Source organism: Neltuma alba, unplaced genomic scaffold (genome assembly GCF_004799145.2).
Source record: "Neltuma alba isolate B1F8T4 unplaced genomic scaffold, ASM479914v2 tig00012433_pilon, whole genome shotgun sequence".
Classification (NCBI taxonomy): Eukaryota; Viridiplantae; Streptophyta; class Magnoliopsida; order Fabales; family Fabaceae; genus Neltuma; species Neltuma alba.
The window spans coordinates 24,550-50,279 of record NW_021636917.1 but is presented as its reverse complement, the minus strand read 5'-3'; the positions used below and the strand labels follow the sequence as shown (position 1 = coordinate 50,279).

General features: G+C 34.5%; 2 protein-coding genes across 5 annotated transcripts; one reads left to right on the top strand and one right to left on the bottom strand.

The window, feature by feature from the left end:
• Positions 1–9,232: 9,232 nt before the first annotated feature.
• Positions 9,233–10,919, bottom strand: LOC114727070 (probable 60S ribosomal protein L14). The gene is made up of 5 exons (XM_028913803.1): positions 10,843–10,919; positions 10,622–10,723; positions 9,801–9,930; positions 9,607–9,719; positions 9,233–9,441 (listed from the first exon to the last, which is right to left on the bottom strand). The coding sequence occupies exons 1-5, from the start codon at positions 10,843–10,845 to the stop codon at positions 9,388–9,390; spliced, it is 402 nt and encodes a 133-aa protein (XP_028769636.1). The 5' UTR covers positions 10,846–10,919; the 3' UTR covers positions 9,233–9,387.
• Positions 10,920–17,303: 6,384 nt separating this feature from the next.
• Positions 17,304–25,607, top strand: LOC114727063 (COP1-interacting protein 7). 4 transcript variants are annotated; one of them, XM_028913795.1, is made up of 13 exons: positions 17,304–17,735; positions 18,123–18,299; positions 18,728–18,848; positions 18,929–18,965; positions 19,096–19,148; positions 19,226–19,281; positions 19,539–19,691; positions 19,822–20,018; positions 20,635–22,184; positions 22,419–23,378; positions 23,972–24,368; positions 25,125–25,190; positions 25,325–25,607. In XM_028913795.1, exons 1-13 carry the CDS (start codon positions 17,677–17,679, stop codon positions 25,393–25,395), a joined length of 3,897 nt encoding a protein of 1,298 aa, XP_028769628.1. In that variant the 5' UTR covers positions 17,304–17,676; the 3' UTR covers positions 25,396–25,607. The 4 variants fall into 4 exon arrangements, with proteins under 4 accessions (XP_028769628.1, XP_028769626.1, XP_028769627.1 ...); XM_028913793.1 differs by having other exon boundaries at positions 18,929–18,983; XM_028913794.1 differs by having other exon boundaries at positions 18,926–18,965.
• The last annotated feature ends 123 nt before the right edge of the window (positions 25,608–25,730 follow it).

Genomic DNA, 25,730 nt, shown 5'->3' with positions numbered 1-25,730 from the left:
ACAATAATAAATTAAAGATAAAATTGTACATCCATTTAAAAATTTTCTTTTAGTACCCCATATATTTGATCAAAAAATGTCTTCTTTCTCTATTCTATAAATAAAATCAAAAGAGTAATTTTACTCTTGAGGTTGTTTAATTTTATTTTATAAAAATAAGAAATAACAATGAAATTTCTATAAAATTAAATGGTCTAAAGGGCACTTTTGTCTATTATATTCTCAACCTTTTTTAAAATTAGAGGTCAAAATGTGAATAATTTTTTTATAGGAAACCCAAATGTCCTTCTCTTATAATTACAGTATATGCATTTCATTTTAATTAAGATTCAAATTACTCCTCCATTCTATTTTTAAGTCGTAAATTTGGAGAGATGTGTATTTGATTTTATAAATTTTAATTTAAGCTTGTCTCAATATTTAATGATTTTTTTTAATTTTATCTTTAATTATGCTTATTTATTATTTTTAACTAATTTTTTATTACATGCAAATTAATTATTTAAATTCAAAATTTATGATAAGCATATCAGGGAGTAGAATCAAACGGAGGAGCGATTTGAATGGGACGCCGGATGGTGACGATTTATCATTTTCATCTTTCCTCGAGGCCCTTCCGGCTTTTAAAAACGGGTCAAGAATTAATGTCTCGCGTTTTTTTCCAAAGGGCTTCAATAAATGGCAGTCAAATGACTAATTAATACGCTGCAAGTATTTATCACTCCGGTCCACATTATATAACACTTTTAATACTTTATGTATCTGCATAAAAAATATCATGCAATATGGCAAAAAGAACAAACTATCATAAAAAGTAGGCTTATTTTTTCAAATTGTGTTATTGTTTATGATCAACATTTACAAATTTTTTTGCCCAACTGACATTGACAAGTTTTCAAGCATGCAGATAAAAATGCAAAGAACATACTGTCTGGTCTTATTCGTAAGGTCAGAGATAGAAGACATGTTTTTGTTCTTTTTATATAGTACTAAGAGACATTTTTTGCATAGATGTATAATTTTACCTCTCATTTATTAATGTGTTGATTTTGTTTACATGACGTATAATATATATTAAATAAGGATAGAGTTAAAAAGTTGTTAAATTTTAAATGAGAGTTAATGAAATCTAAGGTTTTTTTTTAATCTGTATAAAATATGCTAAAAATAACTTATAAAGACATAAATATTTTTTAAGACTAGGTGCCTCTATTTTATACCGACACTAGCCACCTTGGATAAAATAAATTTACACTTTTTTTGCCAAAAATTTACACTTTATAGATATTTGCCAGTTATATCAAAGATCTGGAATACTAATAAGTGGTTGGCCAAAAAAAAATAATACTAATAACTAATAAGTGATAACAATTGAATGGGTTCAAATGTTGTTGGCAAAAAAAGGAATGGGTTCAAATGTTGTAATTGGAAGAAAATCTATGAGAGTTGCTATCATTTGATCACAATAATATATACTCGTCTTTATCATAAAATAAAATATGTGAAAACAAATAAATGCATGCACATTAAAAAGAAACTTCTTCTTGCATATTCGGCAGAAATCACACAACATCCATAATTATTTTAAAATTCATTAGATTATTATTTTCATTTATTATTATTTATTACGAGAGATCCTCCACTGTTTCCCTTTCTATATGGAACAAAATCTGGTTACATAGATATTATGCATTTATAAAGTTAAAAATAAGGGAAAAAATTGTATATGTACATCATAAATGCTATAAAGGAAAGTGTAGACGAAATCCCATTCATTCAGAAAGCGATAGATTTGCATCATCACATATTCATATACAAGAAAACAACTTTCCTGTTTATCAAATAAAGAAAAATAAAAAGGGAAAAAGCTTTCCTTCATCAAATATTATTTAGAAGGTTAAAACTTTTTAGTTGAAGAAATTATATTGGATGAGTTGTAAAGGCACAACCGTAGAAGAGGATTTTACTATAATTACATGTGCACGTATGGTCTTGATCTTCTTTCAAATTGTAAGGTAGATTTTTATTTTTCCCCATATGTTTCTAAAATATTAATTGTGGGTGGAAGGGAATCAAGCTAAATTTAACCGCAGAGTGAAAAAAAATATAAATGGATTATTGTTTCTTGAAATTATATTATTCATAGAAAAAAAAAATTGAGTTCCCAAAAACGAGAAAAACAGATACAGTCAAATCAGAGAGTAAATAAACCAAATTAATACTTGCTAAACTTTATGTCTTTTTCATTAAATTTTGGAAAGTTCCATATTATTGCCTTTACACACAACCTTTAATGCACTATAGCACCAGGGACAGTGCACACAGTAAATTACAATCCCCCTGGCCTCCATTTCCAAATATAAGTGTTACATTTAATTTCTTTTCTCTTAATTACTTCCCTCCAATTAATTTTATAGCAAGAATTAAATAGGGTCAAACATTTTGTTATGGAAATTCATAATGTTTGATTTTGTATCCGAAACGAGCCAAGAAAAAAATATACACAATAGCAGATAGCTATCAAGGCCGTAAATGACCAAGCCGCCATTATATGCAAAGTAATTAATGTGCAATATATTTCATGTATTATATAAGGATCATAATCTCTCACACCAAATGCTCACATCAAAAAGTCTCTCTCTAAAAGTCTTTATACTTCCTTGTTCATTTCCATGGCCAATATGGGCTGGAACTCTAAGAATAATCATTACCCTCACAATGATGCACAAATTGCTTGCCGATTTTGCAGCCAAGTTTTCCCAAACAGGGAAGCTCTCATAGCCCATGTTGATTCTCATTTGGCTCGTCAAGAAGTTATTAACTTCAATAGCCATCAAACCCAACCCAGAGCTTCATCAAGAGATCAAGCTTTTCGCTCACATCAACTCGCTGTAATGCCCAATAACTTATCTATCAGGACTTCTTCATCATCTTCACTCCCCAGTAATCTGCAACGGGTTAATAGAAACGTTTCCGGAACTCGGCCTCTGGCACCGGAAGTCAACCGAAACGTTTCGCAAAACCGGCCTCGGGTGCCAGAAGTCAATCGAAACGGCTTTGATGCTCGATCTTTGATGCAGAAAGTCAGTAGAAACGATTTTAATGCACTTCCTTTGGTGCAACAAGGCAATAATAGAATTAATGTTGCCAATAACCACCACCAGACGTTCAGCTGGACCAGCCAACCGCATCCTGGGCCGTCGTCGACGATGGTGACTCCACCGGCCCCTCCGCCGAGAAGGAACCCTAGTTTGCTCACTTATGTTCCCGCAAGTGCTCCTGCTGGTTCACTCCAGCCACCGCAACTAGGGTTTTCATCCGCCACCACAAAGAACAGCACCAGAGGCGGTGCAACTCGTCAGCGATCCCAGAAAAGAAGCATTCAAGAGGTGGCTGAAACAACAACTGAGCAAACCACCAGGCCATTTATCGACATGTTGGAGAAACCCATCAAGAAGGTCGACTTCATTGATTTAGAAAACATGGACGAGGATGGTTCAGAAGGTTCGCAGAAGAAGAAGTTGGATTTGGCTTTGAAGCTTTAGAGAGTATCAAACAGTACATGCTTTGTCATTTCTAGGTTCTATACATCAAGTAATGATCTCTCACAGTTAGGGGAAAGAAAAAGATTAAAATATTGTTGGTTTTTATGTTTCGAGCTTTAGTAAATTAGTGTTGTAGCTAGTTGTAACCGTCGTTGTTAATTGAGTTATAGTTTTTCTTTTCCGTTAAGCATGTGTGTGCATGTCATTGCCTTTTTTTTTTTTTTAAAGCCAGTGTTGGCAAAGTCATATATGTAATATTCTGTTTAAAAATGCTTTGACTGTATATATATGTCTCTGTATAAATTCATTGCAGATATATGTAATGACATTAGGACAATAATTGAAAAATTGAAGCATTAAATTCATAGAAAATCTTTCATAAATTAAACCAAAGTAATGATTTATAAATTTGTATAATATATATATATATATATAGTATCATTCAACAATCCTGTAACCCATTACTTTTACTGCCATGATAACATTACGTAGATCGTATAAGCAAAAATTGAATTGGTACGTAAAAAAATTGCAAAGCTCCTGAAAAAAGTGAAAATCAGCTTATGAATGATATGTTTTCAAAGGAAAGTTGGTCACGGGAACTGTTCCTATTAGAATTTTTGTCCTAAAAAAATAATGAACTATAACATTTTAGAGTGATGTTTAAATTTCTTGTTGATTAAGTACCCCTCCAATTCTAAATACAAGAATCATTTTATAGTACTCTTCCGATTCTTAATATAAGACCCATTTAATTAATTTGATTAGATTAAGGAAGTTAGGTAAATTAATTAATTATAAGAAATATGACACGTTTTTTCTAAAATACCATAATCATCTTTCTTAATATCTCCTCTCTCTCTTCTACTTGATTATGGTTGAGGGAGTATCCATGGTGGTATTTTAGAGAAAATTAATAAATATGATAAATGAGTTTTATATTTAGCACCAAAATTAACTCAACAATTAGGTCCTATATTAAGGACCGGAGGAGTATAAATTACATATAAATGGTTACATAGAATGGGTGTTTTATCTATTAAGTTGCGAAGTAATGGTTACAACATATGAATGGGCGTCAACAGTTTTTGAAAGGAACATATCATGCAATTCAATTTACGCCAAAAATATCGATTCCATACCAAATTGACGCATTATATTGGCAATTATATTCCTCACCTCTCATCATATTAAAAGTATAATATCAATATAATCTACATGTAGCTGTTACTGTAGTTGAGTGGTAATTGATCTAAGATTTCATAGCAATATTTATAAGTTTAAAAAAATATATATACTCATTTTATATTTTTTTTATTATGATCTAGCAAAAACATAATCGTTCCTTCACTTTTTTTTGGGAAAAAAAAATTGTGTGCCATCTTCATATCCCAACAGTCCATCTTCATATCCTATAGATGAATTTCAAACGTGTAGTTGGGATAGAGCCTTATCATGTCTTGCTTGATTCGCTGTTAAATAAATCTGAATCCATAATTGTATGATGATAAGTGTATATTTTTCACTAACAAGTGTCATAAGTGGCAAATATTTTCAATGGGCATATTTTAAAAGGCATAAAAATTATTACAAATCTAGTGGTGATGATTCATTTCACCGGTTTTCAAGTTTTTGTTCCAATGTACTACCTCCGGTTCTTAATATAAGATCTTATTTGACTTTTATTTTGGTCTTAAATATAAGACTCTAATTTATTTTGTCTCTCATATTTATTCATTTTTTTTCCAAGATAACCCTTCTAATACTAGTAGTTTTAAATAATAAATTTGATTAGCAAGAATATTTCAGAAAAAAAAGCATCTATTCATTACTAATAGCTAACTTAACTAAATTTTTTAATCTCCTCAAATTAGTAAATTAGATCTTATAATTAGAACCGGAGGTAGTATGGTATATCTAACCTAATTCTTCTATGCCTTTCGACTTGAAATGCTTTGACGCGGATTGACTTCCTAGATAAAAGAGGTAAATACGAGCGTGAATACTATCTGACACGTGAGATCCACTGTATCTGTCAACTCTTGTTTTGGTTGGTCAATATGCAAGAGATGGTCCAAATTGATCAGTTCTTCTATTTCATGAACTCCTTCCAAACTCTTCATAATCCCTATATACATGTTTGTGATATTCCAACCATTTAATTTAAGCTAATTAAACCCAGAGTTCGTGAACTTTAGGAGAAAAAAATACCGTACTAGGTTTCTCTAGCGTGAAAGTAGCTGCTTTTGTGTGTTTTGGAAAACGTACATGAAATATTTTCTTCATTTCATTGAAGTTGCAAAATACTCTACTTCGTAGCTACTTACAATGTTTCTTGTTTATTATGTGCACTGTGCTGGCCATTCCTATATTGAATTGGCACATAAAAAAAATTAAAACCTTGAGAATGAAAAGCAGCTTAGGAATAATGGTAGGATTTCAAGAGAAATTAAAGTTGGTTTTAAAATAATGAACTATAACATTTTAGAGTGATGTTTCCTGTTGATTAAGTATAATATCTCGCTGGCCATTATCTACTGAGTTGGCAAAAATTGAGGAGGAAATATTATTTATGAATGGGCAATTTTTGAAAGGAACATATCGTGAAATTCAATTTACGTCAAAAATATCGATTCCATACCAAAATGATGCATTACGTCGCAATTATATCCTCACCTCTCATTATAATAAAAGTATATATAATCCCAATCATATAAAAAATTACATTATCCTTGTAGCTATAAAAGAAATTGTAATATAAATTTCAAATAAAATTTAAATCCGAGCAAAATCAAAATTTTATTTTATAGACCTTATGTCTAAGATGAATCCAAAATTATTATGGAACTTACGCTACAACGAATGTTCTTTACTTGTTCCATAATCATATTAACGTGTTTTTATTTTTTTTTGCTTATAAATAGGATCACGTTTTCCAATCTGCTAATCCCTATTTTTGTATAAGATACTAAATTTAATAATAAAACATATAGTTAAATGTAAAGACTAGAAATCCCCCAATTCCACAATCCACATTAATCCCTAAAGCTAAATTATTATATATATTAGGCAGCTCAACCACCATCATTACGCATTTACTATAATTTATATAAACCTTTTCGTTAACCCTGTCTAATAATGCAATTCCCAACTCTAGATTTTCATCCATAATTTATTAATTATTAATTTATCATAAGTCACACGAGGCTAACTTACTTAAGCTTAAATATAAAAAAAGGTGTGAGTAAAAGTTTATATTTCAAATTTCAAACTCTCCTAATGTAATGAAAAAAATTCTCATTAATTATTGATGTGGGTAAGATAACTATTTTTATTCCCGTTAGATTTTCATTATGGTTGGCCAGACATAAAATATGAGATATAACTTTTCGTAATCTTATATGGTAAGTGGTATGTCACGATTTGCGGGGCAGTATATAATTCTTGTTATAGTAATATCTCCAAATAATACGTATTTAAAAAAAAAAAAAAAAGGTCCCAAGGCAATGAGTAGGTGTTTAGATATTCTACTATACTTTCACGCCGTAGCTCTACAAACTTTCCTATATTTTTAGCTGTTAATTGATTACAAAAATGGTTACTGACTTCTTGCAATAATCTAGATACAGAAAACCAATTAATTATTAGTGATTATGAATTATTAATATATAGGAGGTATAAAAACATTTCCGCTTCTATTTATACAGTTTTTTACTAAATAACTAGTTAATTTCTTTATTTTAAGTTATTACTTCAGACGGACTCCAATTCACCTTTTGCTTTATCTTATTTGTATCTAAAACGTTAGAGAAACATATGAGAATAATGTGTCTTATGCCAAAAAAAAAAATGTTGAGCCGCTCCCACTAAATAATACTCATTTTACTCTATTTATAAATAACTTTTAACATGTTTTATATAAATTCAAAAAAATATTAAATTTCACCGACTCTCGTTTAAAATTCAACAATTTTTCAACTTTATTCTTATTTAATATACATTATATTTGATGTAAATAAATTTAACACAATAATAAATAAAGGGTAAAATTATATATTCATATAAAAAAAATTTCTTACTATCTTATAAATAGGACTAAAAAATGTCTTCTCACTGACCTATAAATAGGACCATAGGAATATAACATACTCCTCCGGTCCTAATTATAAGACCCAATTGACTTATTTGAGGAGATTAAGGAAGTAAGTTAAGTTGGTTATTTATAATAAATAAGTGTTGTCATTCCTAAAATATCCTTGCTAATTAAGTATATTGGCTAAAACTATCATTATTAGAAGGATTATCTTGGAAAAAAATGCATAAATATAAGAGACAAAATGGATTGGGTCTTATAATTAGGACCAAATAAAAAGTCAAATTGGGTCTTATAATAAGGACCGGAGGAGTATATTTAAAAAGCATAGGAAAGGGAGCAGCAAAATGTGCAACGCGAACACAATTGGGTGAGAATAATAAAATATTTATTATTCAAAAAATTATACTTTCGTGAAGTACATTTTTTGGTGATCATGAAAATAAAGTTCCTTCAAAATATGAAGGAAAGTGGTATATTTCTTAACAAAATTTACTCTACGCACAAAAACTCAAAATTAAATCCCTAAAATCAATTGTTATTTGCATAATCATTTTTTTACTGGTACTCGATAATCCTTTCTTTTTTGCCAACGCACTTGATAATCCTATTAAATATATTATATTAGACTAAGAGTCATTAATAATGCTTTGACTTAAAAAATGAGCACATAAAGAGTTAGGACCATAGAATAAAAGATTTATGCGAAAAAAGATTAATTTTCAACGAGCTCATATGTCAGTCAGCAGAGAATTGACGGTCCTTGGTTGGAATTGGTGTCCAAAAGATCGAACTTAGGATCCTTTGTCTTGTCTTTGGAACCTTCACACCCCCATTTTCAGTGGCTTTTTACTTTTTAGCCGCCATCAGAGCTCATTTTCTGGGGCCATTACTTTACTATTTTCAGTTTTCCCGCCACTTTCCTCTCTTGAGCCCTAAGGCATATCTTTCTGAAGCAAAGCCTCCCACACCACCCACTCCCCCCCTTCTTTTTCATTGCAGCAGTCGCTAAACCCCATTTTGCTACTGCGGTTTACCTTTTTTCACCCTGTTGTTCGTGGCGGTTTGATCTCACTTTTGAGTTGCGTAATCCCAGAAAAAGAACCCCATTTGCTGAATTAGCTTTGGCTTCTCTGCTTGGTTGTTTTTGAAGACAATGAACTCTTCAACGAGATTGGATTCAGCCGTACTTCAGCTTACACCCACTAGGACCAGGTAACACTACAGCTTGCTTGGTCTCTTCCCCCTGCTTTGTTTTAGACCCCCCAAAGAAAAAAGAAGAGAAGATGCTAGAACTGAGTCCAAGCTGCACAATGGCTAAGTTCTGAGGTAGACGCCACTGAATACTTAAAATATTGGCAAGTTCTGAAGCGAATCGATAGGACTTAATTTATTAGGGAAAACACTTGAAACATTCTCTACGGTTCATTGGTAGGCAAGTAATTTAATATTCTCTGATGTCTGTTGATTTTATTGAAGCTAACACGGATCGTCCTCGTGAGTCCTAAGGTTTTCTCAACCAGGTGTCAGCGTATTTGCGCCTTTTTGTCCTGATTCCTCCAGACTTTTGTGTAAATCAGGTGTGACTTGGTCATAATCGTCAATGGGAAGAAATAGATCATTGCCTCGGGTTTGCTTGAACCGTTTTATATACTCCAAAATAAAACTTTCTGTAAAAACTCATAACAAAGGTGTACTGTTCGAAAAAAATACAAGGCAAAAATTAGAATACTGCTCCCAACATAATGCCTAAGATGCGCTCTTCTTCAGCTTAGCAAGTTCTTGCTTTACAGCAGCTGCCCTCTGCACGAAATAAATAATGTAGATTATCACCAATCGTGCCAACAACAAAGAATACTTGGACAGAATACAAAAGACTAAAAAATAAAATCAATGAATCTTGTTTACCAAAATACAAGATGATACTAGAATCAGATATGCGAAAAGTCAAGTATGTAAAAAACCCACCTTGATCTTTGTCAACATTATCTTGAACCTATCGAAATCATTGAGAGATGCCCTCCTCTTCTGAACAATCAGTTTTCTACCCCAAGAACTATTCTCCCACTTCTTCTTGACATCTGTAAATGAAAACAATTATTCACCGAACATAATATACTTAATAAATAAATACCCAACAAGTGTTTCAGCAGTTTACCCACCAGCAGCTTCCATTGCTTGAAGGAGCTCCTTCTTCTTGGGAACCCTCTTAATGTCAATCTTAATATCAGTGAGGGAAAGCCTCTTGAAGTTCATTTGAGACCTCACCATGTCAGGTGCATCAACCAGAGCCTGCAAACATGAAGATAAATCACACCAAAGATCAAATCCCAAGTATTCAAGTGCGAGAATGTCCTCAAAAATGGCCAAAATGATTTCAATACAACAAGAGCGCTCCAGCTTTTCAAGCTCCACGCGGGTATCTGATGGACCCTGATATTTGCACAAGATACATTGAAATACTAGTCCACCAATAACCCACGGTTGCAAAAACTGTCACAGTTAGCCAAACGCATTAATCGGGGTATAAATAACTTTTCTGGGACAATACATTGATGGCCAAATGGAATCTTTTTTTTTTTTTTGGAAAAAAAAAATCCCCCGGGATATCAACAGAAGGTCAAAACCTCCTAGTAGGATGTCAAAAATAAACCGAAGCAGCAACGCCCAGATTGATTGATAGCAATAAAGTTTCAAAGTGTAAAACAAACTAAGGTCACCAAATTCAACTACTAAAAACCCATGTTCAATTATTTCCCAATTTCCCATAAAACCTAGAACAGCATTCCATTACGGGGAAAGCACGTAAATGTAAAATAAAATCCTACTCGCTGCTTGGGAAGCAGGAAAACTAAAAACTAATACATACTTTAACACGCATATTGATTCAAACTTTTACACAAACAGACAACTGAGTCACCCCGAATCTGACAGCAAGTGAACGGTAACAGATGCCCAAAAATAGAAAAGAAAAGACGCATACCCTGTTCTGGTCAATGACATCGACAATGACAACGAGTTTCCCGTAGTCCTTGCCATAGTTAACCAAAGCAACCCTCCCGATCTCAACGTATCTTTTGAAAGGCTGCGTGACAGAGCAGGAAAAAAAAACACAAAAAACAGATCAGCATAAAAGAAAAAACTAAGCAAGATGGATGCACAGAGCATACATAGCCAGCAAGAGCATAGTGTTAGAGGCCTCACCATTTTCAGCTGCGAAGGTCCGTGACAACGAGTGGGGAGAGGGAGGCGAGGAGAGAAGGGAGGGTTCGGAACTAGGGTTTTAATGGATCCGGAACTAGGGTTTTAATTTATTGTGGCGGCCTTCATAATGCATAGAGAATCATCGAAGAAAGTAATCGGCGCGCTCAGTGACTATGGGCCGAGCTAACTCCAATCTAGCCCAATATTTTCATGGGCCGACCAATTTATCATTGAGGTAACTCGTACTTCGTGGAAGGGAGGCCCATCTCATTGTTTTCATATGCCTGATTTATAAGAATAAAATTCTAAACACATAGAAAAAGAAACTTTTATAAAAGTTGCAACCAACTTTACCCCAAGGCCATAATACAGCTGGGCCTGATGAATTGAGTAGTGGCATTCGACAAATTCCGTCCGTAGTACCCCACGCAAAGGGCATATTAATATATCTATAAGATATCCGTATAATACTACCTCCGATTATTAATATAAGAGTTAATTAATTAATTTGAGTAAATTAAAAAAACTAGTTAAGTTAATTATTTATAATAAATAGGTATTATCTTTTCTAAGATATCCTTATTAATTAAGTGTATTGTTAACACTGTCATTATTAAAAAAAATATCTTAAGAAAAAATAGATAAATATGATAGACAGAGTGGATTGGAATCTTATATTTAAGATCAAAATAAAAATCAAATAAGTTCTTATATTAAATATAGAAGGAGGTATAAAATTTATTCTCCATACAGCGTAAAATTTGTTGGAAGCCTTATAATCTTTTTTTTTTTTTTAATATCACTAGCATTTGTAAATAGTTGTGTTTTTATATTTCATATTGCTAATAATAGAAACTACTAAATAAAAAAAAATGCAACACCCACCACCAGACTTCGACGCAGAAAGTCAGTAGATACGATTTTAACGCACTTCCTTTGGTGCAACAAAGGCAATAATAGAATTAATGTTGCCACCAGCCCAACACCAACAGACTTTCGGCCGGACCAGCCAACTTCGTCCGGGGCCATCGTCGACGACGGTGACTCCACCGACGCCTCCGCCGAGAATGAACCTTGGTTTGACCACTTATGTTCCCGCAAGTGCTCCTGCTGGTTCACTCCAGCCACCGCAACTAGGGTTTTCATCCGCCACCACAAAGAACAACACCAGAGGCGGTGCAACACGTCAGCGATCCCAGAAAAGAAGCATTCAAGAGGTGGCTGAAACGACAACTGAGCAAACCACCAGGCCATTTATCGACATGTTGGAGAAACCCATCAAGAAGGTCGAATTCATTGATTTAGAGAACATGGATGAGGATGGATCAGAAGGGTCGCAGAAGAAGAAGCTCGATTTGGCTTTGAACTTTGAAGCTTTAGAGAGTATCGAAATGTGCTTATTGCTGTGAATGGGGGAAAAAGAAAAAATATTGGTTCTAGCGTTTTGAGCTATAGAAAGTGTTGTGGTTAGTTGTGACCGCCGTTGTTAAATGAGTTATAGTGTTTCTTTTCCGTTAAGTATGTGTGTATATCGTTGGGCCCTTTTTTTTTCAATTTCTCGATTTTTTGTTAATTGCGTCGGTAAAGTCATATATGTAGTATTCTGTTTAAAGGCTTTGAGTGGTAATTGATCTAAGATTTCATAGCAATTTCTAAATTTGAAAAAAAAATACACATTTTATTGTTCTTTTTTAATGACTAGCAAAAACATAATAAGTGAGATCACTTGAATTCAGCACAAAACAGATCCAGTAAGACCATGAGAGTTTATCATAATCGTTCATTCACTTAAAAAAGAAAAAAAGAAAAATTTTTGTGCCATCTTCATATCCCAACAGTCCATTATCTGCATATCCTATAGATTAATTTCAAACGCGCAGTTGGGATGGAGCCTTATCATGTCTTCCTTTCGATTCACTTATAAATAAGTCTGAATCCATAATTGTATGATGATATGAGTGTATGTTTCCATAATTTTAAAAAGCATAAGAAATATTACAAATCTCGTAGCGATTCATTTCACCGGTTTTCAGATTTTTTTTTTCTTTTCAATATACGCGGTACATCTAACCTAATCCCTTTACCGCTTTTGATTGGAAACGCTTTTACGTGGATTGACTTTTTAGATAAAAAAAGATAAACATGCTTAAAATACTACTCCTCCGATCCTAAATATAAGACTCTTATATACATTAGTATAAGAGTCTTATATTTAGAACCGGAAGAGTATATAACACGTGAGATCCACCGTGTTATCTATCTCTTAATTCTTGTCTTGGTCAGTCAATATGCAGGAGATGGTTCAAATTGATCACTTCTTCCGTTTCATGAATTCCTCCCAAGCTTTTCAATCGAAGCCAGGCCCTTCTTCGTGTGTATGTGTATATTCAGAAGTTTCCTCACCTTTACACCAAATCCCTCTCATTTTCCATTCATATTTGATTCAGGTTAAACTCAGAGTTGGTAGAAAATGTTAGGAGAAGAAACATTGCATTAGGTTTTATATCTATCTAATTGATTCATTTCAATTCTATTTCATAAACTCCTTCCAAACTTTTCATAATCCTTGTGTGTGTGTGTATGATCTTCCAACCATTTAACTTAGGCTAATTAAACCCAGATTTCGTAGAAACTTTAGGAGAAGAAACATCGTATTGGGTTTAATATATTTTATCGATATTCTTTTTCTTTAACTTCACCTCTTTAATTCCCTTAATTATCTTCTCTTGCTCGACTTCTCATCTAACAATTCTGTAATCCATTAATTTTACTGCCATAACATGACGTATGTGGTGTAAACTAATACCTCCGGTTCTTAATATAAGATCTTGTTTAACTTTTATTTTGATCCTAAATATAAGACCTCAATCCATTTTGTCTCTCATATTTATACATAGGATAATTCTCCTAACAACTGTGGTTATAGCCAGTACACTTAATTAGCAAGGATATTTTAAGAAAGACAACACATATTTATTACAAATAACTAATTTAACTTCTTTTCTTAATCTCCTCAAATTAGTCAACTAGCTCTTATAATTAGGATTAAAGGTAGTATAACGTTTTAGAGTGATGTTTCATGTTGATTAAATATATCTCGCTGGCCATTATGTGTTGAGTTGGCAAAATTGAGGACGAATTATTATGTAGGAATAGACAATTTTTGAAAGCAACGTTTCGCGAAATTCAATTTACGCCAAAAATATCGATTCCATACCAAAATGATGCATTATATCGCAATTATATCCTCAACCCTCGTTATAATAAAAATATACATAATCTCAGTCATATAAAATATTAACATTATCTATGTAGCTATACGAGAAAATGCAATATAAATTTCAAAAAATATTTAAATCCGAGTAAAATCAAAATTTTATTTTATTTTCAGACAAAATTAATCACTTGGCCTTCTTTATTGATTTTATAAGTGGTTAGACCTATATCTAAGATCAATATAATGCAAAATTATTATGGGCCTTATATTCAGAACTACTAGAAGAAATATTCCTTGCTTGTTCCGTAATCATAATAACGCGTTTTTATTTGTTTTTGCTTATAAATGGAATCACATTTTCCACTCTACTAATCCCTATATTTTGTACGCGATACTAAATTTAATAATAAAACATATAGTTGAATATAAAAACTAGAAAATCTCCCAATCCTACAATCTACATCAGTCACTATACGCTAAATTATTATATATATGAGGCAGCTCAACCAGCATCATTATATTTAATTACCCATTTACTATAATTTATATACTAAACCTTTTCGTTAACCCTGTATAATAATAAGGTGTGAATAAAAGATTATATTTCAAATTTCAGATCTTCCTAATGTAATTAAAAAATTCTTATTAATTATTGATGTTGGTAAGTAACTGTTTCTATTGCTATGAGATTTTCATTATGGTTGGCCAGACAAAAGCGACATAACTTTTCGTAATCTTATGTAGTTAGTGACATGTCACGTTTGTGTGACAGTTATAAAATTCTTATTATAGTAATATCTCCAAATAATATGCAGTATTATCTTAAATATAAGACCTATTTTGTAGCATAAATTACACTACAAAATAGGTCTTATATTTAGAATCACATAAATAAATATTCTAGAGGTAATGCGGAGGTGTTTAAACTTTAGATATTCTACTATTTTCGCGCGGCAGTTCTACAAGCTTTCCTATATTTTTAGCTATAATTGATCACAAAAATGGTTATTGATTTCTGGCAATATTCTAGATGCAGAAAACCAATTAATTAGTACTGATTATGAATTAGGATATAGGAGGTTTAAAAACATCTCCGCTTCCATTACACAGCTTTTGACTAAATAAAACTAGCTAATTTCCTTACTTCAAGTTATTATCTCTGGTCCTGATTATAAAACCTCATTAAGATGTCATTTTTAGATTACAAATAAAGTCTCATAATTAGGACCGAAAATAGTGCTACCTCCGATATTTAATATAAGACTTTATTTGACTTTTATTTTGATCCTAAATATAAAACCCCAATCCACTTTGTCTTTCATATTTATTTATTTTTTTCCTAAGAGAATTTTTCTAATAATAGTAGTTCTAGCCAAAACTTAATTAACAAGGATATTTAAAAAAGATAACACCTATTTATTACAAATAACTAACTTTGTTTATTTTCTTAATTTATTCAAATTAGTTAACTAGTTTTTATATTTAGAACCGAAGATTAGTATTACTTAAGACGGACTCCAATTCACTTTCTGTTTTATCTTACTTGTAGTCACAACATTAGGAACCCATATGAAAAAAATGTGTCTTATGCCCCCCAAAAAAAAATGCTGAACCGCTTCCATTAAATAATATACCATATGTGAAAAGCATAAGAAAGGGAGCTGCAAATCGTGTAATGCGAAAAAATTAGGTGAGAACAATGAAATATTTATTATTAAAAAAACCAATTTCGTGAAATATATTATTTGGTGATCATGAAAATAAAATTCCTTCAAAATATGAAGGAAAGAGGTACGTTTCTTAACAAAGTTTACTTTATACGCAAAGATTGAAAATTGAATTCCTAAGATCAACTATTATCTGCTAATAGGATGAAAGATCCCACTATAGCCACTACTTGATAATCATTTTTACTGGTACTTGATAAACCTTTCTTTTTGCCAACGTACTTGATAATCCTATTAAATATATTATAACTGACTAAAAGTCATTAATAATGCTTTGACTTAAAAATCGAGCACATAAAAGAGTTAGGGCCATAATCACATGAAAAGAAACGAAGGTTAGTCTTCTATATTTGATGTTTAAGAAGAATAGATTCCTCTCAATCTTCAATGATTGGTGGGATGACTGGTTGGTGATATAAAAGGTCCATGTTCCTCATAATGTCTCAGGAGAATATTCTTCTTCATCGTCTTCATCATTTCATCAAACACCTTTCGAGAATTATACCAATTATTTCGATCCTTTGGGAAAAAATTGCGGTGACATGGCATTTGATTTCAAGTTTTCAACTGGCTTCATAATTAGTTTAAGTAATCAATCAATTAATTATGTTTGTACTTCCTCTGTTCATTTCCTTTGAACTCTCTATACCCAATAACACACTAAAAGACACTTCCAACCTTGTATAGCCATAGAACATGCCAATCCACAGCAATTCTTAGACCAAAACGTACAAAAAATGGCGTAAAAAATAAAGAAACTGGGAAAGGATATTATTCTTGGACGCAAACTATGTACAATTCAGAAAATGACACTCTTATGATGTACTTATGCTTGTTAGAACATCAAATATAAAGAACAGGTGGATATTTCTTGTCCATAGATTCTTAATCGATTTAATTATTTAGACATAAAGCATACCAATAATAAATTTTTAAAGTGGCACATCATGAAAAGTGATTTCTCCACAAATGAATTGAGTATGTTGCTGCAAATTTTATTAATCATGACTCAATAGAGTGATTGGCTGCAAGCTATGAGCTTACTTAATTAAGAATTAAAAAAAAAAGAAGGTAAAACAAATATTGGTGTCAAATGACTGCCAAATAAGAGATTCATGACTTTATGTGAGGAAATAATCACACGAAGTAATTATTTATCCTTTTTTTTTTTTTTACTTGTTTGGATAACAAGTGATTATTTTAGTGTGAACAAAAGCGAAGTGGTCGAATTATGCCTCCGGACAAACACGGTATACCGGGCAAACCTCAACGGCACCATGTAAGTAGCAATGTAGCATTAAATGAGGGGAGGGTATTTATGTCATTTTGATAAGAAAACCTTTGAAGGTCACTGTCCAGGCTAACATCTGGCCATAACGAAACCCGCACCAATGTAGATTGTCGAACTGTCTCGTGACTTTCCGATTATATCCCTGGGCACTTTGGTTATTACTCGCCGCCGCCGAGCTAAATTCAACGAGCTGATATATCTGTCAGCAGAGAATTGACGGTCCTTCGTTGGAGTTGGTGACCAAAAGATCGATCTCAGGATCATTTGTCTTGTCTTTGGAACCTTCATACCCCCCATTTCCAGTGTCTTTTTGGCCGCCATTAGAGCTCATTTTCTGGTGCCATTACTTTACACTTTTCAGTTTTTCTGCCACTTTCCTCTCTGAGCCCTGAGGCATATCTTTCTGAAGCAAAGCTTCCCCCTCCCCACCCTTTTCTTTTCGTTACAGTCGCTAAACCCCATTTTGGTACTGCGGTTTACTTTTTCTCACCCTGTTGTTTGTGGCCGTTTGATCTCACTTTTGAGTTGCGTGATCCCAGAAAAAGAACCCCATTTGCTGGATTAGCTTCAGCTTCTCTTCTTGGTTGTTTTTGAAGACAATGAACTCTTCAACGAGACTGGATTCAGCCGTATTTCAGCTCACACCTACTCGAACCAGGTAGTACTGCAGCTTGCTTGGTTTCTTCCATCTGCTCTGTTTTAAACCCGCCAAAAGGTGGGGAAAAACCAAAGAAAGAAAAGAAAATGCCAGAACTAAGGAATAAATCTAAGCTGTACAATGCTAAGTTTTGTGCTAGACCTCGCTGAATACTTCAAATATTTGCAAGTTCTGAAGCGAATCGATAGGAATTATTTTTATTAGGAAAAATACTTCAAATATTCTCTATGGTTCATTGATAGGCAAGTAATTTAATATTCTCTGATGTCTGTCGATTTTATTGGAGCTAACACGGATCGTTCTTGTGAGTACTAAGATTTTCTCAAGCAGTTGTCGGCGTATTTGCGCCTTTTTGTCCTAATTCCTCCGGGCTTTTGTGTAAATCAGGTGTGACTTGGTCATAATCGTGAATGGGAAGAAAGAGAAGATTGCTTCGGGTTTGCTTGACCCGTTTTTGTCCCACTTGAAGGCTGCTAAAGATCAGATGGCCAAAGGGGGTTATTCGATTATTCTAGAGCCTGACCATGATGGCGCCTCCTGGTTTACCAGGGAAACTATAGAGAGGTTTGATTCTGTGTTTAATAGTTAGTTTTTTCTATCAGTATAGCATGGAAGTTGAATTGAGATTGCTAACCCATTTAATTAAGCTTTGTGGAAGTTATGATTACCTCCATTTCTCAACACAGATCTGGAATGGAGTGCTATTTCCATCGTTCCCTCTCATTTTTGTTAAAATGTTATCGCTGACCACCAAAAAACCCCGTTGTTATCTCTCCGTTTCTTTTTCTATTTCCTGCTGTAAGGAAATGTGCCGGAAAAATGGCTGTTAAGCCATGCCTTTGAAAGTCAAACTTAAGTGGTTCCACCTGTAGCTCTTGAGGTTAAGGCTGTAGAATTAAAATTAGCCTCGCTGCCAATATTTTTAGACTAGAGTTCCTCCTATTATGTAATATGTAATTAGCATTCGCAACTACTATCATCTCCTTCTGTAGGTTTGTTCGCTTTGTGAGCACTCCTGAGATATTGGAACGTGTTTATACTATAGAATCTGAGATTTTACAAATTGAAGAGGCAATTGCAATTCAAGGCAACTCCACTATAGGGATTAGCACTGTAAGTAAATATAATAGGGTTTTTTGATTATATGATAGCGCTTAATGTTCTGTTTCAAATATCTTTTATTTCTTCAGCAGGAAGAAAACCAAGTAAAACATGTTGAGAGTACTGAAGGTTCTTCTGAAAGGAAAAGTATGGATCTTGTAATATATCTTTGTGCACAACTAACTTGTATTGAAGAAGTGTTTATGCATTTAAATCCTTGTAATTGTTCAGTCATAACAAAACTCATTGCGTTGCACAGCCAGCAAAACTCTGCAGGACGCTAATGATGAGAAAGCTATTGTACTTTACAAGGTCAGTGGATCCTCACTCTGTCATCATTAGTTGAGTATTATTTTTAATCGATTTTTATGGATCTACTGATCTTGCAGCCTGAAGATCAGCCACCTGAAGCAAATGGAACCACTCAGTCAGAAGGAAATTCTAAGTAAATTCCACATCCCCTGTGATCTTTTCCCCCGTGTTCTGTGCTTATTACAACATTAATAATTTTTTTTAACTAAGAGTTGGGAGATGTAAATGAATGATTATAAATTTACTGGGGCTTCCATGTTTGGCCTGCATACTTAATAGGTTTATTTTCTTTTTTGTGAACGATGTAAGTTTCATTATCTTTATTTGCTTTGAGCTCATTAAGCTTCCATGCTCTATCAAGATATTCACCCCAATTTTACATTATATTAGAGTTCAACTGTTGAAAGTACTGGAGACTCGAAAATCAGTGCTTCAGAAAGAGCAAGGCATGGCCTTTGCCCGTGCTGTTGCTGCTGGTTTTGACATTGAATACTTGCCAACTTTGATGTCATTTGCTGAATGCTTTGGAGCAGTTCGCATGATGTAAGAACAATGTCGTTCACTCTTTTATTTTATTCATGTAATGTTGGTCACAGTAAGATGTTGGGTCTATCATGCATACAGCCATGAATTCTCTGTACACTCTTGCTGATGTATTTTTATCTCATGTCAGGGATGCATGTAAAAAGTTCATGGACCTTTGGAGACGAAAACATGAAAGTGGTCAGTGGCTTGAAATTGAAGCTTCTGAAGCAATTCGCAGCCGATTGGACTTCGCTCCTGTAAACACATCAGGGATTATACTTTCCAGCATGGCTGCTGCATCTCACACTGAGCTGGACTCAGAAAATAATGGGAAAGCAAATGCAGGTATCTGACATCAGCATATTTTGAACTTGTAAATTTGTCACGTTCACTGTGAATTTATTTATGCATCCATATCATAATGACTCTATTTTCTCACATGCATAGCCACTTATATTGGGACTGAACCAGATTCTTACATTCTGAGAGGGAATGTTCTCTTTTTTACTTTCCTCTGATATTTTTGAGCTGCAACATTGAAGAGTAATCAGTAAAAGAAGTTCTGAAAATTTTCCAGCAGTAAAGTTAATTTTTCATGTTCAAAACAGTTTTTGTCTCACTAGTCTGTTAGGTGTTTTTCTTCCCTCCAAAAGTTGAACTTCATCACGGATAAAAGTCCGTATGGATGTGAATTGCTGTTTTAGCTTCTTTGGAGAATCATAGATTTTGGTCTCATGAGCAATGCAAATTATGATCTCATTGACAACTGAACTGGAATATCTAGGTTTCACAGGGTACTTGACCAGCATAAATGTAAAGTCACGATCAGTTACTTATAATTCAATTTGATTTGCTTGTGTGAGAATGAAGTTTTCCTCGACTAAAATTAGTATATGGTGCTCCACGTTTGTGCTATTATTTCCCCCCTTCATATCTTGAGATTCTTGTTTACTTATTCCAGATGTGCCTCCTCAACCATCTGCTGGCCACCAAGAAAATATTCAAGGCCAATTTCCACATCATATGTACCCTCCTTGGCCAATCAATTCTCCCCCAGGCACTGTGCCAGTCTTCCCGCCATATCCTATGCAAGGCATGCCCTACTATCAGAACTATCCAGGAACACCATACATGCAGCCTATTTATCCACCTGTGGAGGATCCCAGACTAAATTCTGGTCAAAATATGGGGCGCAGAAGGCATTCGATGGATGGTAGGTACAGCAATACTGAATCAGAACCTTGGGGTGAACTGGGCATGGAGGGGGGAGGTTCGCAGACTGGAGAACGACGGAAGAAGTCTAGCCGATCAGGCAGACAGAAATCTGGCACAGTGGTAATTCGGAATATCAACTACATTACAAAGACAGAGAACTCTTCTGGCAGTGGATCATTTTCAGATTCTGGCTCTGAAAACAATGAGGATAAGGATACTCATGAATATGCGGATAACTCAAAAAGAAGAGGAAGTGGTAAAGAATCTTTCAAGAAGTTGAACTCGTCTGATAGGGAAGAAACAGAGCTTGGGAATGATGCAGACGGGGGTCATTGGCAAGCATTCCAAAATTGTTTGCTTAGAGATGTTGATGAAGATAGACATGCCGTTGACCAAGACCAGTTTGAAGTGGAAAAGGGGGATCGTCTGCGAAGGAAAAAACATGTTTCTGTTAGTGATCCTTTAGTTTGTAGTGAGCAAAATGGGCATGAAATTCAAGGTGGTGATTCAATAGATATGCATGCCATTAGCAGGGGTTTAACCCGCATGCCTAAGACATCAAATGATGCATTTTTGTTATCTAGGGGGGCAACCCAGCCTGGTGATGGCGTGTCTCTGGATGATGTGCAGTCTTCAGAAATTGGTGGCAGAAGGGTTGGCTATAGGAGGACTGCCAATGACGACTTCATCATTCTTAAACAAGACAGTCAGTCTGGTAATGCGCATCCTTCCTCAGATTTGGAAGTGGTCTATGGACTAGGTTATTCAAACAATAATTTGGAGAGGAACTCGTTGCGTGATATGAATGATGATTCCTACATTGTTGAGTATAGATCTAACCAAGCCAGTTACGGAGGGGACAACGGAAGAAAAGCTATTGACATTGATTCTGAGTTGCCTGCAGTGCATCAGAAGGCAGAAAGATCGTCTAGTGATCTAAGGAACCATCACAATTATGAGCCAGATGAATTGAGTTTGATGCCTGAACGAGTGACCGAAAGGGCATCAATGGGCTATGATCCTGCTTTAGACTATGAATTGGAGGCTCAGGTTGAAGTTGATGCTTCACGAGCTAAGAAGAATAAAGAGGTGTCTGCTGACACCAAACCAGGATCTAAGAGGTTGGATAAGGAGCAGAAGTCAAAACTTACCCCCAACAGTTCTGATAGGAAGAAGAATGTGGGGCCAATAAGAAGAGGGAAGAATTCAAAATTGAGTCCCCTGGATGAAGCGCGAGCACGTGCTGAGAAGTTACGAAACTACAAGGCTGATCTTCAGAAAATGAAGAAAGAGAAGGTGTTTACTTCTATTCCATTGGTTCCCCTCCAATTTCTTGCTTTTATGTGGTTTAGCTTAAATGGAAAGTTACTCATTTAGTCCAACTGCCTTGTTTACTATGGGACCTTGCCTTAATTGTCAGTTTTATTTAACTTTGAATTAGTCAAACGGTTACATTTTTCAAGGTTATCACCTCTTCTTTTCTTTTTTCTTTTTTAAATTTGGTTGGGTTCTCTTGCTTGTATCATTCAGCAAGAGGAAGAGCTCAAACGGCTGGAGGCTTTAAAGATGGAGAGGCAAAAGAGAATTGCTTCCAGAAGCAGCTCAATCCCTGCACAGCAATCAGTGCCATCCCCACTAACCAAGAAACGGCTTCCTACCAAACTTTCACCAAGTTCTCTCAAAGGTTCAAAATTTAGTGATGCTGAGCCAGGATCATCCTCACCTTTACAAAGGTTCCCTGTGAGAATTTCTTCTGTTGGATCTAATGATTCAAAAGCCTCAAAATCCAGCAGATTGAATGCTGGAAGCCACTCAGCTGAAAACAAGTTAAGCCGATCAGTGCCTTCACTCCCTGGATCTAAGCAAGAGAAGAGAGGTGATACAGCTGATACTAAAGCATCCATGGCAAGGATTAGAAGACTGTCAGAGCCTAAAATGAGTACCATCCGTCAAAATTCTACAGTTAAACCACAGAGCACTGCAACAATGTCAAAGACCAAAGTAGCTGATGGAGCTGAAAGCAAAAAGATTTCTGCCATTGTGAATCATGATAAAAACAAGACCGCAACCCTCCCTGAAGTGAAAGTTAGAACAGCCAAAGCAACTGATGTTTCCCATAATAGATCATCAGTCAAGGAGAAGACTGAAAAGGTAAATGGTAACAAGATTTCTACAAACTTGGAAGGTGCTTTGCCAAAGAAATCTGTGAATACAGATTCATCCCATGATAATGAAGATGATAATCCGATAATTGAGAAGACTGTTGTGGTGCTTGAGAGTGAAAAACCTTCTGACCCAGCTATTCATATGACAGAAGAAAAAGTTGGGGGGCGGGTGCCAGAGAAACAGTGTGATAATTGTGAAGTGACAGAGAAAACAGAGGCTGTGTCCAATTATGTTGCCATCCGTGCGCCAGTTTCCCCAAGCATGGACCTAGTAAATAGAGAAATCACACAAAACCAAGCACAACTACAACCAATATCTAGTGAGGTATGTTGTCGCCAATTAAAAGTTGCTTCAATGTAGTTAACTATCTCGCTTGTTTACTGTTTTCAGATAATGTGATTTTGTTTTACAAGGCTTAAAATTATAAATAATGTACTGTGTTTCTTTCTGATTAGAAGGGGTAAAAATATAAGTTATACCTGGCCTTGGTTAAGAAATCCCTACGTTGACGCTGGCACCCAAAAAAAAAAGAAAAGAAAAGAAAAACCTATCTTGATGATTCTTCATCCAGATTGGCAATTGTATTACCAGCGTCATAACACGCAAGTATTGTCCTACCAAATGCTTTTTAAATATTCAATTTTCTGCCCAGTCTTTTAAAAATCTGAAATTGTGAGGAGAGAACTTTATGACTCAAGTTCTTTATCCTATGACTGTTATAAACATACAAATATTTAAATTTCAATTTGGATGGCAGTAATCTATTATATTTAACCACATTTTAACTATATGGATAAGAAAATTTTAATTTCATTGATTATAATCTATATGCTTAAGTTGTAGATACAAATCATCCCTGCTTTGGAGCAATTGTTGTTACATAAGCTGATTTTGAATATAACATCTCTCAAACTCAGGTCAAATCCGATGGTGTGAAGAAAGGACCTTCAAACATTGGTATTGATAAGGAAACATATCATGCTCCATTTGCTCGAGTTTCTTCTATGGAAGATCCTTGCCAAGGCAATTCTGAGTATGGCAAAGCACCCTCAACAAACACGGAGATTGCACCTTTTGTTATGGAGACTGTTAGAGCGCATGTAGCTGACTCCAGAAACTCAACACTTGAGAAGATTCCTGAAGTCGTTGAGAAGCCTCAGGTAAAGGAATCATCAAAAGGTTTTAGGCGTCTATTGAAGTTTGGAAGAAAGAATCATAGCTCAGCTACTTCTGGACACAACACGGAATCAGATAATGCAAGCATTGACGGCTCTGAAGCAGATGAGATTGGGACAAACGGTTCTTCTAAAGAAGGTGAGTTGTCTCTCAACAGAATAAGGATAGTAGCTTAGTATCCTTGACCATTTCTGAAAGATAATATGCATCAATTTTAGTGGTCGCATTGTTCATAACTTTTCACATATCCTAAGTTTACTAGAAGATTCACTCCCCACAAATGGGTCCTCATTTCTGGTGAAACCTGTAATGTTATGAGATTTTGAAACGTGGGGAAACTATAGCTTGGAAAATTCATGGTTATAACATTATGCTCCAACATTTTGAAACCAACTTATTTGTGAGTAATCGTGATGGAAACTTAGTATGGGATACCTAAATCCCTCATCAAGAGTAGTATCGGTTGTTTATTGTGGTATGCAAGTCAGGTTGAATAGATAAGTGGGTCAGTGGGCTCCACTCGATATTGTTCTGCTTGCCTTAGACCCGATCCTTTGTCTTGACAGTTCAAACCACGTACCTTCAAGCTTTCACATAAGATTTTGGTTCCTTGAATCATTCATGAGAAAATATGAACGTAGACTGCTGTAGATGAAAACTGTTTAACAACCTAGTTCATCTAGTCATTAGATAATGAGTTCATCTTTGATGGGTTATCCAAATCCAAAGTGTTGATTTGTTCATCAACTGTTGGCTTTTCATGCTTTCCTGTTACTACTGACAAATTTCTCTCTTTGAAGAATGTGTGTAAGTTTGCAGATGGTTCACAAGTCCCCCATATTTGATATGGCTGATATTTTATTAAATTGACTTTAGTTTCCTTGTTATCTTCAGCCTACACATTAAAGAATTTGATATCCCAAGATGAAACTTCCGCTGCCAACACAACACCGCAAAAGTGTAAGCTCTCTTCTCATGCGCGATTTTGCTAATGAACATCAACTCTGTCTCTTCCTCCCTTTCTTCATTATAGTCACCTATTCTTGTTCTTAATGCGAGTGTAAATTGTAAAGCAAAATATTATTGTTATGCAGCATCGCGTACGTTCTCCTTGTTGTCACCGTTCCGAAGCAAGAGTAGTGAAAAGAAGGTAATGATGGCCTGATAGAATGACAGGTTTTATAATTGTGAGATTGATGCAGTGACAAATCGCGAGTCTTGCCGTAGGATCTTTGTGTTGTGTTGTATATTCATGTTTCATTGTTGATATATCAATTGTGTTTATCTGAAATCTTGACTGGTGGTCTTATATTGGACAATGGATGATGTTTCAAATATTCAAAGCAGAAATGAAGGATGACATGTTTGGTTTGATCTGATTTCTAGCAAAAAATTGCTCCATCTGAATGAACAAAAAATTGCTCCGTCTGAATGATTTTTTTCCGCCTTCATACACGAGCGCCCATCCACGAAGCCCCATCAAACTGCGGTGGCTTCAGA

Coding starts and splice junctions, on each gene's coding strand:
- LOC114727070 (XM_028913803.1), bottom strand. Junction 9,931..10,621: donor ATGTCATTGACCAGAACAGG/GTATGCGTCTTT, acceptor TCATGTTTGCAG/GCTCTGGTTGATGCACCTGA. Junction 9,442..9,606: donor TAATGTTGACAAAGATCAAG/GTGGGTTTTTTA, acceptor TATTTCGTGCAG/AGGGCAGCTGCTGTAAAGCA.
- LOC114727063 (XM_028913792.1), top strand. CDS start 17,677: ATGAACTCTTCAACGAGACTGGATTCAGCCGTATTTCAGCTCACACCT. Junction 23,379..23,971: donor TACAACCAATATCTAGTGAG/GTATGTTGTCGC, acceptor TCTCAAACTCAG/GTCAAATCCGATGGTGTGAA. Junction 25,191..25,324: donor CAACACAACACCGCAAAAGT/GTAAGCTCTCTT, acceptor ATTGTTATGCAG/CATCGCGTACGTTCTCCTTG.